The sequence below is a fragment of the Podarcis raffonei genome, chromosome 14, assembly GCF_027172205.1.
Source record: "Podarcis raffonei isolate rPodRaf1 chromosome 14, rPodRaf1.pri, whole genome shotgun sequence".
Lineage (NCBI taxonomy): Eukaryota > Metazoa > Chordata > Lepidosauria > Squamata > Lacertidae > Podarcis > Podarcis raffonei.
In genome coordinates, this window is record NC_070615.1 from 51,861,655 (window position 1) to 51,878,265 (window position 16,611).

Consider the following 16,611-nt stretch of genomic DNA (forward strand, 5'->3'; position numbering starts at 1 on the left):
AAAACAACAGGGGGGGAGAAAGGGACAAAAAACCTGGCTCCTTTCCTCTCGATTGTCTGCAAAATATCCTTGTGTTCCATAGAAGGCAATGGGCAGTTAAGTGCTTTCTATTTAACATTCACATAAATTCTCTCTTTCTCTCTCTTTCTTTCTTTCTTTCTCTCTCTCTCTCTCTCTCTCTGCATCTCTCTTCAAACATCTGCTCACGCAAGGTTTGCTTCCACAGATACAGTACGCAGTTCGTGTGTAAGCAACGTTTTGGATCTCCTGTTTCCCCTGTGTTCTCTTCTTTCTCTTTCTTTTTTTACAGTCACAATCCAACGGGAAATAAAAAATAAGACTCTAAATGTCAGACTGCGTTTTGCTTTTATAATTTCATAATTTTTTTTCACAGTTTTTTTTAAAAAAAGTTTATATATTTATATATATTTATATATTTATACTTTATATTTATAATTAAAAAGTTGAATCCATTTTTGCTTCTTCTCTTTCCCCCCCTCTCCTTTCTCTGTTTTTAAAGTTTTGTTTTGTTTTGTTTAAAGAGCTTATAATACAGGGATGGTGTGTGTGTGTGAGTGAGTGTGTGTGTGAAAGGGGCACATTACGAGTCTTTTGGTACGTTAAAACTGTACAGAGTGACTGATGCTGCTTTTAGAAATATTATCCACCAAAGTCTTCGGAAAGCCGGGAGAAGGCAGGCAGTAGAGCACCACTGTGGTTCTTTAAAAGGAGGGGATTGCAAAATTTGGGGAGGTGGGATGGCGCCTCTCTCCGTGGCTACAGGTTCTGTGGTATTTCTCTTTGTACCAGGTAGTTTTTTAAAAAATACATCTGTCCGAGTTAAGTGAAGTAACTCCCCTCTGTAGTGTTTGAATTGTACACTCTGTTCAGGGCAGAAACAATCGTGGCGTCTTGGGCTTGTAGTGTGTGAGGTTTCTTAAGTGCAAAAACACTGTGTCGTCATTCAAGTCCTCTGCCTCTGTCCCTCAAAACCAACCTACTCTCTGGTCGTCCCTACTTAAAGTGGGCTTTTTACCCTGCGAAGTCCAGAGCTGTTGACCCAGAAAGGGAGGTGGAAAATGGCAGAGATCCAGGGGCGAATTAATGGACACTCACAAACTTTGGGGGAGGAAAACAATCTGATTCAGCGTGTGCTGGGTCCGCACTTAGCTCAGCGCAGGATCCCGCCATCCTGCGGGGGGCGGGAGGGAGGAAACGTGAGGTTTCTGCAAGTGCCAGTCTCCTCCTTGCCCTTCGTAAGTAGTGCCAAGGGGGGGGCACGGAGAAGTGGGGTGGGAGGTGAGCTGAGGCATCTCTTTCTGCGTGGACATCTTCAGAAGGCGGGTCCAGAAGACGTAAAAAAGAAAAGAAAAATAGGAGGAGGAAAAAGTGTTTTTCTGGGTTCCTGAAGAGGCAGCAGCAAATTGACCAGCAGCAAAACACGATTCTTCTCCTCCCAAACTGTGTAATATTATTTAGAGAATATCTGATGTTTCCAAGCGACTTACATTCAACTTACACGAGGAAGGGAAATGCTGTTGTTTGGGAGACAACCCCCCATGGTTGGAGAAGTGGGGCTGGCCCAAAAATAGGGGGGGGTTTCTCCCCATGCTGTGAAAATGGTTCAGCACCTTATCTCCTCGCCCGTCTGCTCAGCTCCTCGTAACCTAAGAGGGATGTCGGCCCACAGTTCTTTGCGCCCAAGAGACCCAATGCCCGTCTTGCGACCGGAGATTTCAGGGCTGCTCCCCTGTATCAGTTCCCTGCTAGAGAGCGGAGAGGAGGTCCTTTGAGGCGAAAGAGTCAACAACGAAGTGTTCCTTAACTGGCAGTCAACGCACGGTTTGCCCCCTTCCTGACCTGGCAAAAGTCGGTTGGCGGTTGGCGAGGGAAGGTGGGACGGGTCGCCTTGGAATTGGAAAGTCCAGAAAAAACACACGACCGGTGTCCTGAAATATCCTATGGAAGTCTGAACCCGAGGGAAAAGTTCAGGGGTTGTGGCCACAAAGCCAAGGGGCAGAATCTGATCTGCCGTTTCTTTTCCTGCAAATCTGTTCCCTTCTTCTGCAGGAGAGAAATGCAGTTGGATCTCAGCTGATTTCGGGAAATCCCTTTGGGCAAGGCGAACCTCTTTCGTATTCCGGAACCTGTCTTGTCGCGATGCGGCTGGGCGCTTAAACAATCATGCTGTCGTCGGAAACAGGCACATTAACTTCTGTTCTGCCCCACTCTGCTCCCCCCCCCTCAGACAGGGGTGGGTGGGCTGTATTGATCCGAATGCTTTGGGAGTGTCGGGGTGCCTCCCGGAATTCCCTTTCCCAGAAGCGGTTAGCAGATGACCGGCACCCCGTCCGTGTTGAAGATCATGCCCGTGGTGGGCTCGTACGTCCCCGCTAGGTAGTAGAGGTCCTCGCTGTCCTGGTACTTCTTGGTCTTCAGCATCTGCTCGTACTCCTCCAGGTCAACCACCAGACACTTGTGCGAGATGGTCTGGACGTCGTTCTCGTCCACGTGCGAGGACTGGTACAGCGCTCGCTGGGGGAGGAATGGAAAAGGGGGAAAGAGAGAGAGGGGGGGGAGAGTTAGCAGGCAGTTTGGAACACACCTCTGGGCCGCAGGTACCCAAAGCGGGAGGGGGGGAAATACCAGAACCGGTCACCTATTGGACAAAATGAGCCAATGGCCTCAGGCAGTGGGAGGCTCACTCCCCTCTTGGTGGTGGCGGGAAATCTTGGCTTTTTTTGGTCCCTTTTGTCAGCTAGGCCTCTTAAGTACCTATCCTGCACAGGAAGAGGACTGGTAGGAGATGCCAGACAGCCTCACTAAGAGAAATGGTGGGCAGGACAAGACCCTTCTTCACAGTGGCCGTAGATAGTTTAACAGTTTTTGTCTGGTGCCTAAAGATATTGCTGCTGCTGTTGTTGTTATATTGAAGGAGCCTCTCCACCCCCATCATTCAGCCCAGACACTGAGGTCTTCTGGCGGTTCCCTCCCTGTGAGAAGCGAGGTTACAGGGAACCAGGCAGAGGGCCTTCTCGGTGGTGGCGCCCGCCCTGTGGAACGCCCTCCCGTCAGATGTCAAGGAAATAAACAACTATCTGACTTTTCGAAGGCATCTGAAGGCAGCCCTCTTTAGGGAAGTTTTTCATGTTTGATGTTTTATGGTGTTTTTAATATTTTGTTGGGAGCCGCCCAGAGTGGCTAGCCGGATAGGTGGGGTAGAAATAAAATATTATTATTATTATTATTATTATTATTATTACTACTACTACTACTACTACTACTACTACTACTACTCCTCTTATTATTATTGATCTACCGCCCTATACCTGGAGGTCTCTGGGCGGTTCACAGAATAAGAAGGATTCATATGGGAGACCCTTTTCATTTTGGTGGTGATGCAGTTTGAAACTCTAGCCTGCACCAGGTGAGCCTCTCCAGGGAGAGCATTCTGCAAATGAAGAGCCGCCCCAGAGGAAAGGCCCCCCCCCCCTGCAATCTTCAGGAAGGAGTACAGCTCTGCAAGGAGTCAAGAGACCCTGGAACACGTCCCAAAGACCAGTTTCAACCACCCACGCCAGCTGCCTTCTCTTACAGCCAGATGGGCGGGGTATAAATTCTTCATCATCATCATTATTATTATTACACACCTCCATGAAGTCCTTCCTCTGGCTGGAGGCCTGGAGAGCGGTCGAAAGGCTCCTGCTGGATTTCTGATCCCAGCGCTGGCACCAAGCAGAGTGATGGGGTGGTTGGGGTTGGCAAGGAGAGGAACAAGAAAGGGAAAGCGAGATTAGGAGGCGAAGCCCAGAACTGTTCAAATCATTTTAACATTTCAAAACTTGACTTCCCTCCCCCTCTTTCTGCGGTTCCTTATTTTTTAAATATCTTTTGCATATCCAAATCCATTTAATTTCCTTGTCCATTTATCTACTTTAATTATATATTCTTACATAACTGCAGGTTATTAGAATAATCCTACCAATGTTGTTTTTATCTGTTTGCAATTGATGTGTGAATATTCAATACACCATTCGTTTATAAAAGGTCTGTTATCTTGATTTCCTATTCTTCTGGTAAGTTTCGCTCCGAGCTAATGTATAGAGACCTCCACCCATCAAGCAAACCCCCCAGTGATCCTTGGCTCGTTTCTCAAGGAATCCTTGGTCGATGGTGCTGCGAGGTCACGCCTGGGTCTCCTACCTTGCCTTCGTTGAGCTTCTTCCCAGGGTTGGTTTCTTCCGGGTGGTAAAACCATTTCACTCGGACAACCATGTTGTTCCCCCAGGATTCCCACATGCTCTGGATGCGGCCGATGTAGGGCAGGTTGGGGCGGCCCGCCGACAGGAAGACGGCGCAGTCTCCGATGCGGATGATCTCCTTTCCGCGGACAATGGCCTTGTAGAAGAGCTTCCGGGCTTTCCCCTTCATCCCACGCCTCTGCGGAATCGAGAGAGAGCAGAGCGGCGTAAGCTCAGAGTCTCTACACATTTTTTTAGTGTATGTGTTCGGGTTCACTGATATCTTAAGGAAGTAAAAATAAGTACTTCAAATTGTAAAATAGAAAATTTAATATATATTAAATTTTCTGTTTTACAATTTAAAGTACAGTAGAAGCTCGGGTTGCGAACGTGATCTGTGCGGGAGGCACGTTCACAACCCGCAGCACCACGTCTGAGCACGCGCAGGTTGCGATTCGGCGCTTCTGTGCATGCGCAACAGCCGAAACCCAGAAGTAACTCGTTCCGGTACTTCCGGGTTTCGGTGCATCCGTAACCTGAAAAAACGCAATCTGAAGTGTCTTTAACCCGAGGTATGACTGTACTCAGTTTTACATCCTTAAGATATCAACGACTTCCGTTCTTCTCCTTCCATGGTTCATTTTGCATATCATAAATTCCTGCATATTTTACAAAACCTATACCATTCAGTATTCCATTATTACATCCATCATAACTTATTTACATTGAGGTCCAGCTCCAAGGGCCATCTGGCAGTTCCCTCCCTATGAGAAGTGAGGTTACAGGGAACCAGGCAGAGGGCCTTCTTGGTGGTGGCGCCTGCCCTGTGGAATGCCCTCCCATCAGATGTCAAGGAAATAAACAACTATCTGACTTTTAGAAGACACCTGAAAGGCAGTTTTTAAAGTTTTATGTTTTATTCTGTTTTTAATACTCTGTTGGGAGTCGCCCAGAGTGGCTGAGGAAACCCAGCCAGATGGGCAGGATATAAATAATATATTATTATTATTATTCTTGTTGTTGTTGCTGTTATTCACCAAGGCTGTATTTACATTCAGTCACATCCTGTGTCATGCAACCTTTGCAATGCATGCTAAGATAACATCCCTGAGAAAGTGGGGGGGGGGGAAAGGTCCCAGCCGAAGACGCAGAGAGCAAAGTAAAGACCCCCCGGCAGGAGAAGGAGCTGACCTGGGTGGGCTTCCCAAACCACTTCCAGAGCTGCCTCGCAGGCAGGAAGGCCGCAATCTTGGGCCGGTTCTCCACGGAGGGCAGCCTCTGCCGCTTGGCCAGCTCCTTGGTGGTGGGCAGATGGATCCCCTCGCGCTTCTTGGGGCGGGTCTTGCCCCCCGCCTGCTGTTGCTGTTGCTGCTGTTTCTGCGCCGCTTGCTGCTCCTGCTTGGGGTTTTGGGGGTTTGCGGCTGAGCGAGATTTCCCCGCTTGCTTGGCCGCCTTGGCGGGGAGGGTCTGCTGGGCGGAAGAGGCCCCCGTCTGGGATTCGGCCGCCTCGTCGTCCGAGCTGCAGGAGGAGTCTTCATCCGTGGCGGAGGAAGACGACGACGAAGAGGAGGAAGAGCTGGAGCTGGAGGACGAGGAGGAAGAAGTGGAGGACGAGGAGGAGGAAGAGGACGAGCTGGAGCTGCTGGAAGAAGAGGAGGACGAGGAGTTGGAGGAGGAGACAGGCGTGGAGGCCCTCGAGCTGGCCGAGCTGCTGTCGGGGGCCCCGCCTCCGTTCTTCTCCGCCTCCTCCTCCCCTTCCGAATCAGAGCTGCTGCCACTGCTGTTGCTTTCCGACTCGTCTCCTGCCGGCCCGGCCTGCGCCTTGTCCTCTTGCTGCTTCGCAGAGTTCTCTCCGGAGCCACTAAACTTCCCCCCAAAGTTCGGGGCCGGAGATTCGCCGCCGGCCCCCTTGGCCCTGGACGCTTTCTGCCGCTTGGCGTCAGCCACGGGGGTGTAGCTGAGCCCCAGGATGTTTTTGGTCTCCCTCCTGCCGGCCAGGCTGGAGCTGCCCAGCATCCGCATGGCCTCCTTCGTCTTCTTGGTTTTGGGAGACATCACTCCTTCGTGGTCCAGCTTGATGAGGATATCGCTGTCGGGGATCTTCCTCTGGGCTTTGGCCGCCGACCCAAACTCTGGCGACTCCTCTGCAGATTTCTCCTTCTTGGACCGGGCTTTGCCAGAGGAGGTGTCCGAAGAGCTGAAGGCCCCCAGGACGCCCTGGATCTCAGCATAGGGCTCGTCCCCCCGGGTGTTGCTGAACGCCGGAGGCTGGAAGGCGGGCTGGGCCGGGCCGGGCACCTTGGAGGAGAGCTTCACTTTGCTGCCTTTGCTGTGACGTTTTTCTTCTGTCTGGGAGGAGGTCCTGCTGGGGACCTGCTGTGCTTTCTTTGAGCCTTTTGCGCTTTGCTTGCTAAGGCAAACGGGCTTCTCTGGCACGAGGGATGGGCTTGTTGAAGCTTCCCCCTGGCTTGCTTCTTCCTTGAGGACGGTATCTTCTGGAAAGCAGAAAAAGTAAAATTAAAACTTTTTTGGGGAAATGGCCTTTGCCCAAGGCCAGAGTGCCTCTACTCTGGACCCTAGAAGGATGTTGTCAAACAATGAGGCAGGCTTCTCCAGCTCCCCCGGCCCCCAACCTGGTACCCTTCCGATTGTTGTTGGGACTCCAGCTCTCCCATAGTGCTCCAGCCACTGCCCATGTTATGGCTATGGCTGATGGGCATCATAGCCCAGCAAAAGATGTAGAGAACATCTGGACTGGAGAAGGCAGAGCTGAAGACCCAGGCACAGAAAGAGGTGAGTGAACAGAGACCTCTCTCAAAATACTAAAATCCAAATAGTGTTACAAAGGATGCAGAAGCTGACATGTATAACGAACACGTTAACTCCGTTATCTGCATATATTATGATGTGATGTTTGAGAGTGCCCTTCCAAGATCTATCTTTGAAGTGCAGTTCAGTTGACTGTGATATACAGAGAGAGGTGAAGAGATACCCAGGTACATATGGAAGAAAATCCTAGTTGATTTAATCATTTGAATACAACAATAGTTTTGAAGGAGAACAATGCTCCCTCACTATGCTTTTAGATGGCATGACTATTTATGCTTTCTGCAGACACTCTTCTAAGAAGGAGTATTCCTTTCCACAAAAAAGGCAATGCTCTTCCAAGGTAGCCTCTGCCATTTACGGTTCTGTTAAAAACAATCAACTGTGTTGTCTGATTAACTGGAGGTGCCTTTTCAGTCAATCAAAAGCTTTTTAACACGCCAACCTAGACGATCAGAAAGTTTTGCTATTATTATTACATTTCTGTCCCGCCTTTTTCCCAGTCTAGGACTCAAGGCAGCTTAGAACACATTGGAACAACATAGATAAAATACAAAATAAGCTAAAAACAGATGCAATGTAATCACTTAAAAGCAATTAAATATAATTAAAAGACTATAAAAGCATATCTCTTAAAACAGAGGCGGTAAAAGCAGCTCCAAAGGCCTTTCCTTAAGAAACAGCTCCTGAAGGCATGTTGGAATAAAACAGTCTTCACCTCCCGGCGGAAGGACAACGAAGAGGGAGCCAGCCTGGCTTCCCTGGGCTGGGAGTTCCAAAGTTCCCAGCTACGGAGAGGGCAGAATGCAGAAGGTCCCTGGTTCAGTCCCCAAAGGCATCTTCAAGGAGCAGGTGATGAGAAAGACATCCTTCTCTCTCTGCTTCTGACCCTGGAGAACCACTGGCACCTCCTGACTCCAACTCCCAGTGGCCTGGGCTAGACTAACCTGGCCTAAGGCCGTTTCTCGCATTCCCCAGGGTTTCGCCCTCAGTATTTCCACCCACTCAGGAAACTGCCACCTCGTACCAGCTTTCTGTTTGGTGCTTGGTTTTCTCCCACGCCCTTTGCCTTTGGACGCCGCTGGCTCCTCAGACCCTGTGCCACTGCCCTCCTTCCCTTCCCCGGTATCCTTGCTGGACTTGCGGCTGCGGCGTTTTGTGCTGGGCACCAGGAGGGCGGGAGATGGCTCAGCACCTGAAAGAGACCAACAGCTATTCTTGGCATGCGCTGCAAAGACACACAAACAGAGACATGCACTCTACTCCCCCCCCAGCTCAACAAGGGTTTATTCAAACAGAGACTCCCACCTGCGGAGGGAATGCAAGCAAGTGTTCAGTGTGGGGCGGCCAGCAGCTCAGAACCTGAATGGTGCCACTACCGAGAAGGCCCTCTGCCTGGTTCCCTGTAACTTGGCTTCTCGCAGGGAGGGAACCGCCAGAAGGCCCTTGGCACTGGACCTCAGTGTCCGGGCTGAACGATGGGGATGGAGACGCTCCTTCAGGTATACTGGGCCAAGGCCATTTAGGGCTTTAAAGGTCAGCACCAACACTTTGAATTGTGCTTGGAAACGTACTGGGAGCCAATGTAGGTCTTTCAAGACCGGTGTTATGTGGTCTTGGCGGCCGCTCCCAGTCACCAGTCTAGCTGCCGCATTCTGGATTAGTTGTAGTTTCCAGGTCACCTTCAAAGGTAGCCCCACGTAGAGCGCATTGAAGTCCAAGCGGGAGATAACTAGAGCATGCACCACGCTAGCGAGACAGTCCATGGGCAGGGAGGGTCTCATCCTGCATACCAGATGGAGCTGCCCTGGACACAGAATTAACCTGTGCCTCCACAGACAGCTGTGAGTCCAAAATGACTCCCAGGCTGCACACCTGGTCCTTCAGGGGCACAGTTGCCCCATTCAGGACCAGGGAGTCCTGTTCTGCAACAGAAGGGCCAAACTCACACTGGATCTTGTAATCTGGCGGAAGGAGCCGGATGTGGGACAAGGGAATCCGGCCGGTGTCGCCATCATCGAACTCCACTGTTATCAGATCCCCGTCTTCCTCCTGATCATGAGCACCTTTGGATAGAAAAGGAAATTATTGTCGTCAGAACACACACACCTTCTGACTGCTAAGTTCACTCTGCAGTCTTGGGTGAGGTACTTCGCGGAAACCTTCTTGAAAGTCCATTGCATTAAGTGGATCACAAATACACTACATGCTTTCCGACACTTCCAATGGACATTTCCTTGCAGAAGCCATGCTGGTTCTGCTTCAACAAGGCTTGTTCTTCTACGATGATTTACCCTTAACAATCCTCCCCATTTTCCTGGAACTGACGTTAACCTAGCCAGCCTGTAATTTCCAGTCCATGCCCCTACTTGCCAGATCCCTTTTCTAAAAGCAATTGGTGTTACATTGGCTACTTTCCAGTTCTGTTATGGAGGCTGAGGGACAAGTTGCGTATTTTTGTTCGTTAAAATTTCACATTTGAATTCAGACCCATCCAGGCCCAGTGTTTATTTTGTCAGTAAGGCTTGGCACTTCATCTCATATCACCACTACCTGCCTCTTCCTAAGACTCTCTTCCTGCAAAAGGCACTGGGATCTTCTCTATAATTTTTGCTATGAAGACAGATGCAAATAATTCATTCTCTGCCACCTCCTTATCTTCCTATAGAGAAGGGTGGATAAAAATAAATGATTTTATTTAAATCAGATTTTTTTTTTTTATTTAAATCAGATTTTTAAAATGAAATGCTTTTGGAGGAAAAATCTTCCTAAAGATAGCTTTCTTTTTAAGTTACATTCTAATCCGAAGGCTATTCATCAGGAAATAAGGATTTGTTTTAAGTTTTTCATGTGTTAAAACTCAGTCCAAGTTCTTTTTTTTAAATGCTTAACCACATCACTTAACAAACATGGATACATATGCTATAATGTTATTGTTTTAGCTAAAAAAATTGTTTAAATTGTTACTAATGATTATTTTTCTCCTTCCGATAAGGAACAGCAGAAAAGTTGTCCAAATATAAACAGTTAACTTACTAAACCTCACAATAATTTCATATTTATCTGTCTATGTATTTCTAATAGTATAACCAAATAAGTAATTTTTGATATAACTGTAAAAACTACTCTGGAAATTTATTATTCCAAAAATGAAACCTTCATCTGGTTGTAAATATTAAGATTATACCAGCAAGGATGAGTCTTTCTGTAAAAAAGAAAGAAAAAAGATTTAAATCAAGTCTTACTGACAAGTGATTTAAATCAAATCCACCCTGCTTTAGAGCACCTTTGACTCCCTCGTCATCTGACTGAATTACAGTCTCACCTCGTACAACTGTCCCTGGGTAGAGGCAACGATACTGCTGGCTCCAGTAGGCGGCGATTCGTGTGCCTTCCGGAAGGAATCGCACCGAAGGAGGTTTCACATCAATGATCTGTGCAGAAGAATGCATCCATTAGCTCTTCCTTTTTGCCCTGTGTGGCAGGTCAGGGGTGAGTAAAAGGTAGACCAGGGTGGCAACACGAGAACAGGGCCTTTTCGGTGGTGGCTCCCCGTTTGTGCAATGCTCTCCCCCAGAGGCTCACCTGGCACCATCATTACATGTCTTTAGACACCAGGCAGATACATTTCTCTACAATCAAGCCTGTGGCTCTTAACTACCGTATTTTTCGCTCCATTGGACGCACCGGTCCATAGGAGAGGGAGAACAGGGGGGGGGGATTTTCTTGTTCTCCCGCTCTAAAACAAGGTGCGTTCACCAGAGCTTGTGGGGCTGGCGGTGGGGGGAAGCGCTGCTTTCCCTCACCGCCAGCCTCAAAGATCCCTGAAGCCTTTGGAGCGCAGTGCCCCGCTGCCCTGCAGAAGCTTTGCGCGCAGCCGTCCCCAAGCTAGAGCAGCAAGACGGAGCCCTCCATCTTGCTGTTCTGGCTTGGGAACAGCCTTCCTAGCCTCTGCAGGACAGCAGGGTGAAGGCACCCCGCTGCCCTGGAGAGGCTTTGCGCGCAGCCATCCCCAAGCTAGAGCAGCGAGACGGAGCCCTCCATCTCGCTGTTCTGGCTTGGGAACAGCCTTGCTAGCTTCTGCAGGACAGCGGGGTGAAGACACCCCGCTGCCCTGGGGAGGCTGTGCGCGCAGCCGTCCCCCAGCTAGAGCAGTGAGACGGAGCACTCCGCAGTGCTCCGTCTTCCTGTTCTGGCTTTGGGCTTAGCGGCGCAGCCTGCATTTGCTCTATAGGACGCACACACATTTCCCCTTAATTTTTGGAGGGGAAAATGTGCGTCCTATAGAACGAAAAATACGGTACCTTTTATCCTTTTAAAGTTTCGGGAGGGGGGGAGAGTTCCTAATTTTTAACTGAATTTATCTGGTTGTATTTTGTACTGTTAAGTCACTTGGGGACTTTTTGTATTTGTAGAAACCAACTAAGAAATCTAATAAATAAGAATAAAAACCAGAGCTCCACCAACACCAGCCCAGGTGTCTTGCGACGCCCCTCCCTCCTCTTGCCACCTCCTTTTCCCAAAGGCAACATGGAGTGTCTGTCTTCCTAGAAAATTAAGGGGCCCCACTTACTGCCTCCTGCAGTAGCTGCTCCAGACAATAAATGTGGGGTCGGTTTCCTCGCTCTCCTTCCACCACGACTCGGTATCTGAAACGCACAAACCCAAAAAGCAACAGTGAAGGAGGAGGAAGAGGAGGAGGTGAAGAAATATCGAGAAGTCAAAACAAAACCATCAGAGAGAGATTTTTGATGCCCAAGAACGCTTTGCAAGCCGGTTTCTCCTTGGGAAACAATTGCTTTGGGCCGATCTGTGCAGAATGGCAATTCAAGCCACCCAATTTCCAGTTGCAGGAGGAGATATTTATCAAGCTGGAAATATTTGCAGCATGGTTCATCATTTTTAAGCCAGAGATTTTGGGTGGAGATAAACAAAAAAGAGCTATCTTTTGGTCCCAAAGTCAGAAGCAGTGGATATTTAGTGGCACTCCCCTGGTTGATAATTAGAAACAGATAGAAATAGACCCAAAACTACAAAGCTAGATCTTTTTAAAAATAAAAAAAATAAAAAGCCAGAGGCTGTCATGGCATTTAGAATGTGGCTCGCTTTTGCACAAAGCCTGCTGGAACTTTTGCTGCGGATGTATGCAGGGGCCAAGGCGTGTTATTGTGCGCTTAAGAGCACCATATAAAAGCCCAAACTCTGCATTAATCAAAGCTGGACTCAATGGCCTTGCACAGATAAAGCACGTTCATAATTGTGCAAGTGGCAAGAAAAATTGTTTTGCATCTATATTAAAATGGCAGCAGATGAAAATAGAGTTGCGGGGTGGGAGAGATGTCTATTCAATGTGATGTTGGATGCAAAATACACTGCTATATCCTAACAGCTGGTTTCTGCAACAGGGTTAAAGGCAGCTGGTTCATCTGCTACGTGGGTCTTTATGGTTTCTCGACGGCTGCAGGGACCACTGTGTCAAAAAGTGGCCTGGGAGCAGAGCTGTCAAGCTTCCCTTATTTGGCGGGATAGTCCCTTATCCCAGCGCCATGTCCCGCTGCTGTCCCTTATTGATGATGTCCCTTAAATAAGCTACTGAAGGTAATGGGGCCCTTTCTATGTCCAGCTGTCCTTTGTCAATAAGAAATTGTTGCTTTTTTGTGTTGAATATGTGCTATATGGCAATTTATGGACCTAACAGGTATCTAAAGCCATTTGCACGCAACAAAATATGTATTTTATCAAAGTAATTGTTGATCCCTTACTTTGGCTGCTGATCCCTTGTTTTCGAGGCTGCTGGTTCCTTATTTTCAAATCTGTAAGTTGACAGCTATGCCTGGGAGTTTAATCAGTAAATAAAGTGAGCCAGGTTTGTACTGCTTAATGGCATTTGCCTTCAACAGGTTGCTATCGGTTTGCACTTCTTGTTGCAGAAAGTATTGATCTGATGTGGAGAGATCTTTCCTATTCTAATTAATTCAAGAGGGTTCTGGAAGCTTCTCTGTGTGAAAGAGACCAGCAGAAGGTTCCTGATGTTTGGGTTATTCCTTCCGAGAAGCTGAGTACAGTTGGCTTAAGCTGGTTCTGTTATCTGTTATCTCTTCTGTCAAGGTCATGCTGACTATAAAAGTAGGGCCAGAAGGAGCCTGGGTTTCACTTTCTGTCTCTCTCTTCCTTCGGTTGTGGTGTTCTATATATAGTGTTAAGGTTTAGTCTTATTATAAATTATTGCTAGTTTAAGTTAAGTCTGCTGCAACTGGATTTCTTATGGACGGTGCCAATCCTGAATTTATTGGATTTGTGATCATTATGCTCATTTGCCTTCAGTAGCAGTCAGTGACGGATTTCCGTATAAGCCAAACAAGCCATAGCTTAAGGCCCCACTCTCTTGGGGGCCCCCAAAATAATTAAAGGGGGGAAAAACCTGGATGTACATTTCCAAAATATAAAATAAGTTCAACAATTACTTTTTAAAATACATATTTTGTTATGCGCAAATGGCTTTAGATACCTATTAGGTCCATCAATTACCATATAGCATATATTCAACACAAAAAAACAGCAGCAATTCGTTGTTGACAAAGGACAGCTGGACATAGAAAGGACCCCATTACCTTCAGGAGCTTAAGGCCTCATCAAACCTAAATCTGGCCGTGGTAGCAGTAAAGCTCTGCTGGATGAAATACAATTGCCTCTGGTCTCTTTTGGGGAGATCCTGCAACTTGTTTAAGTTTTTACTTTGCTAACTATACACTGGAGTTCTGTTCTGGATCAATATTGAGTAGAATTCCAGGACAGTTGCTTGTCATCATTTTGCTCTGCTTCTGATTACCGTATTTTTCACTCCATAAGTTGCACCTGACCATAAGATGCACCTAGTTTTTAGAGGAGGAAAACAAGAAAAAAAATATTCTGAACGAAACAGTGGATGTATGATTTTTGTGGTTCATGCTGTGGCCACAGACATGATATGTGATTTGACGGTGAGTTTGGGGTTGCCCAATGCAAAAACCCTGAGAATCCATGTGGATCCGTGCTTTGTAACCATGTTTTTGCACCATTGCAGCCCCACGAAACAGTGGATGCGTGATTTTTTTGGTGCAGGCTATAGCCATGGACATGCTATGTGATCTGATGGTGAATTTGGGGTGACCCAATTCAAAAATCCTGAGGATCCATGGGCTTTTACCTCCCCCCTCCCAGGCAGCCTCCTTTATCGCTAGCGTCCCTTATCTCCCTCTTGATCGCTTGCTGATCAGCCAATCAGCAGCTTCGTTTCAACACCCCCTTCCCTCTTTCTAAAAAAAAAAAAAAAGCACGATCTGCTTTTCACCCCTGGAAAATTTGGCTCCAGGAACCACGCATTTGCTCCATAAGACGCACAGACATTTCCCCTTACATTTTAGGAGGAAAAACGTGCGTCTTATGGAGCGAAAAATACGGTAAGTCACAGGCAGGAATCTTGGTGGGGCATTTCCATGTCCACCACCCCCAGGGATCAGAGAACTTTGGGCTTAAGATGTTGCTGGACAGCAACTCGAAAGGCGCCATGACTTTCCAAGCGTGTAGCGCCCGTCCTTTTTCTTACATGTCAGGAGAGTGGACGGTCTTCACGTGGCCAGCGTAGAGGAGCTTGTCATCCATGGGGATGAGGACTCTCAAACCATCCTTCAGTTCGTCTTTGTCGATGATGCAAGAACGGGGGGCTGGAGGGCGACAGAAAGAGGGAGGGAGGGAGAGAATTAGCAGCCCTTTCAAAGGCAGCAGAAATCTGCACCCATGTTACTTATGGCATACACAGCCTTCTCCTTTTCTATTTTATTTTTTACATACATACAAAGAAGAAAACATTTAAATGAATTATGAAATTATAAAATTACAAAAGCACAAGAGCAACTCTCCCCTCTTGGGGTCTCTGGCACCTGGCATTCAGAAGCATTGATGCCCTCAATTGTGGAGGCAGAGGAGCAGAGCTAGCCATAGCCCTCTCCTCTTCTCTGAATTTGTCTAATTCTCTCTTAAAGCCAACCAAGTTGGTGGCCACACCACCTCCTGTGGCAGGGAGTTCCGCTGTCTTTGGAATGACGTTTCTGAACTCCATCTGAAAGCAGTCCCTGTAACTGCCGGGTGAAACTGAAGGATCACAACGATTATGCCAAAATGGCTAAAGTGACTGGAAGAATAAGAAATCGAGAAGACCAAAATTTTAATAAGGAACGGGGGAAATTGATAACTGATCTTAAAGACCATTGTAAACAGTGAAAATCGTTAGTAGGATTGGAATGATCACTTGTAGTTTAATGGTGAATTTTGGACACAGTGGAGAGGTAAAAGATTTGGATCATCATAAAAGATGCAGGAGAAAATGATTAATAATAGGACCCACAAAGGGGATGAGGGAAGTGCAAGAGATTCCTCAGAATCTGGTTTTTATGATCTGTGTTCGATATATGACTGCAAGATTTTAATCTGAAAAACCAAATTTTTTTTTAAAGGATCACAAAGATGGCTACCTCCAGCCCTGCAAAATAATAATAATAATAATAATAATAATAATAATAATAATAATAATAATAATGGAGGTGAGGGAGAATACAAACACTCCACGCGGACTGAAAGTTCTTGGAACTGTTTGCAGCCTTTTGGACGGGGCAGGAAGAAATCTAAGGAACCAGGAACTGTCTCTCACCTGGAGTCAGCGGCCTCTCCAGGAGCAAACTGAGCGGCACATTCTCATCCTCCGAGAAGCTGCTGTCCTGGTTGGGCTCAAAATCCTCTTCGGCAGCCATGCTCTCCATCAGTTTGCTGACGGCGCCTCCTTTCCCTCGGTTCTGGGCAAGGGACAAAGCAAGCGGGGGTTAGCAAAAACCTTTCTGCCAAGACCCACAGCCCTGGGGCAGAACTTTTCCTGAAGCACCAAGTCTCCTCTTCCTCCCCTGCAACCCCCGTTCCATCCTCTAGCTTTTCCAGGCCTCCCTGTTAGCTGCGTTTATTTCCCTCCCCTCAACTGAAAGGGCGCTGTGGTTTGTGAAGGGCGCCGATCTTGGCTAGGGGCCCCGATTCTCCTTGTGGAGCCACAATCCCTAGGATTTACACAAAACAAATGCAATACCGTGAAAATCCCTGAAACGAGAAGTAACCGACTAGAAATATTATCTTATAGAATTAAACTAAATAACAAAAATCAAAAAGTTTATGGAAAAAAATTAGAAAAACCTAGAATTGAACAAAGCCTTAACGGGATGCCGGCTACAAACTTCGTTTCTCTGAGCTTTTCATTTTCCTCAGAAGGAAATAGAGAAATCATAAACCTTAAATGACCAAATTCACAGGAAGGGGGTAAAACTCCCAAAAATTCTGAAGTACTATAATCCTAGCTCAGCCTTGGTGAAGCAAAGCGCAGTAATAAAGGATTGAGGACTCAGAGGTAAAGTTTCTAAAACTGGGTTTACAATTAAGGTTTGAAAACCTAAATGGCAAGTTTTAGACGAAGCCCAACTTGAAGAAAGCCAAGCACAGTAATAAAGAGTTGAGGACTCAGCTGTGA

The 16,611-nt window shown here is 47.3% G+C and overlaps 1 protein-coding gene across 7 annotated transcripts in view; it reads right to left on the reverse strand.

Moving 5' to 3' along the window:
• Positions 1-130: 130 nt before the first annotated feature.
• The window catches only part of TNRC18 (trinucleotide repeat containing 18), a 119,936-nt gene continuing 103,455 nt past the window's right edge, over positions 131-16,611 (reverse strand). For 6 of the 7 annotated variants that reach the window (XM_053366001.1, XM_053366005.1, XM_053366004.1 and 3 more), the window contains 10 exons: positions 15,754-15,895; positions 14,653-14,770; positions 11,641-11,716; positions 10,393-10,501; positions 9,017-9,133; positions 8,095-8,262; positions 5,433-6,736; positions 4,204-4,440; positions 3,651-3,725; positions 131-2,535 (listed from right to left, as the gene is read on the reverse strand). In XM_053366001.1, the coding sequence (XP_053221976.1) occupies positions 2,329-2,535; positions 3,651-3,725; positions 4,204-4,440; positions 5,433-6,736; positions 8,095-8,262; positions 9,017-9,133; positions 10,393-10,501; positions 11,641-11,716; positions 14,653-14,770; positions 15,754-15,895 (2,553 nt within the window). In that variant the 3' untranslated portion in view covers positions 131-2,328. The remainder of the gene's footprint in view (positions 2,536-3,650; positions 3,726-4,203; positions 4,441-5,432; positions 6,737-8,094; positions 8,263-9,016; positions 9,134-10,392; positions 10,502-11,640; positions 11,717-14,652; positions 14,771-15,753; positions 15,896-16,611) is intronic. The other variant, XM_053366002.1, reaches the window with a different exon arrangement.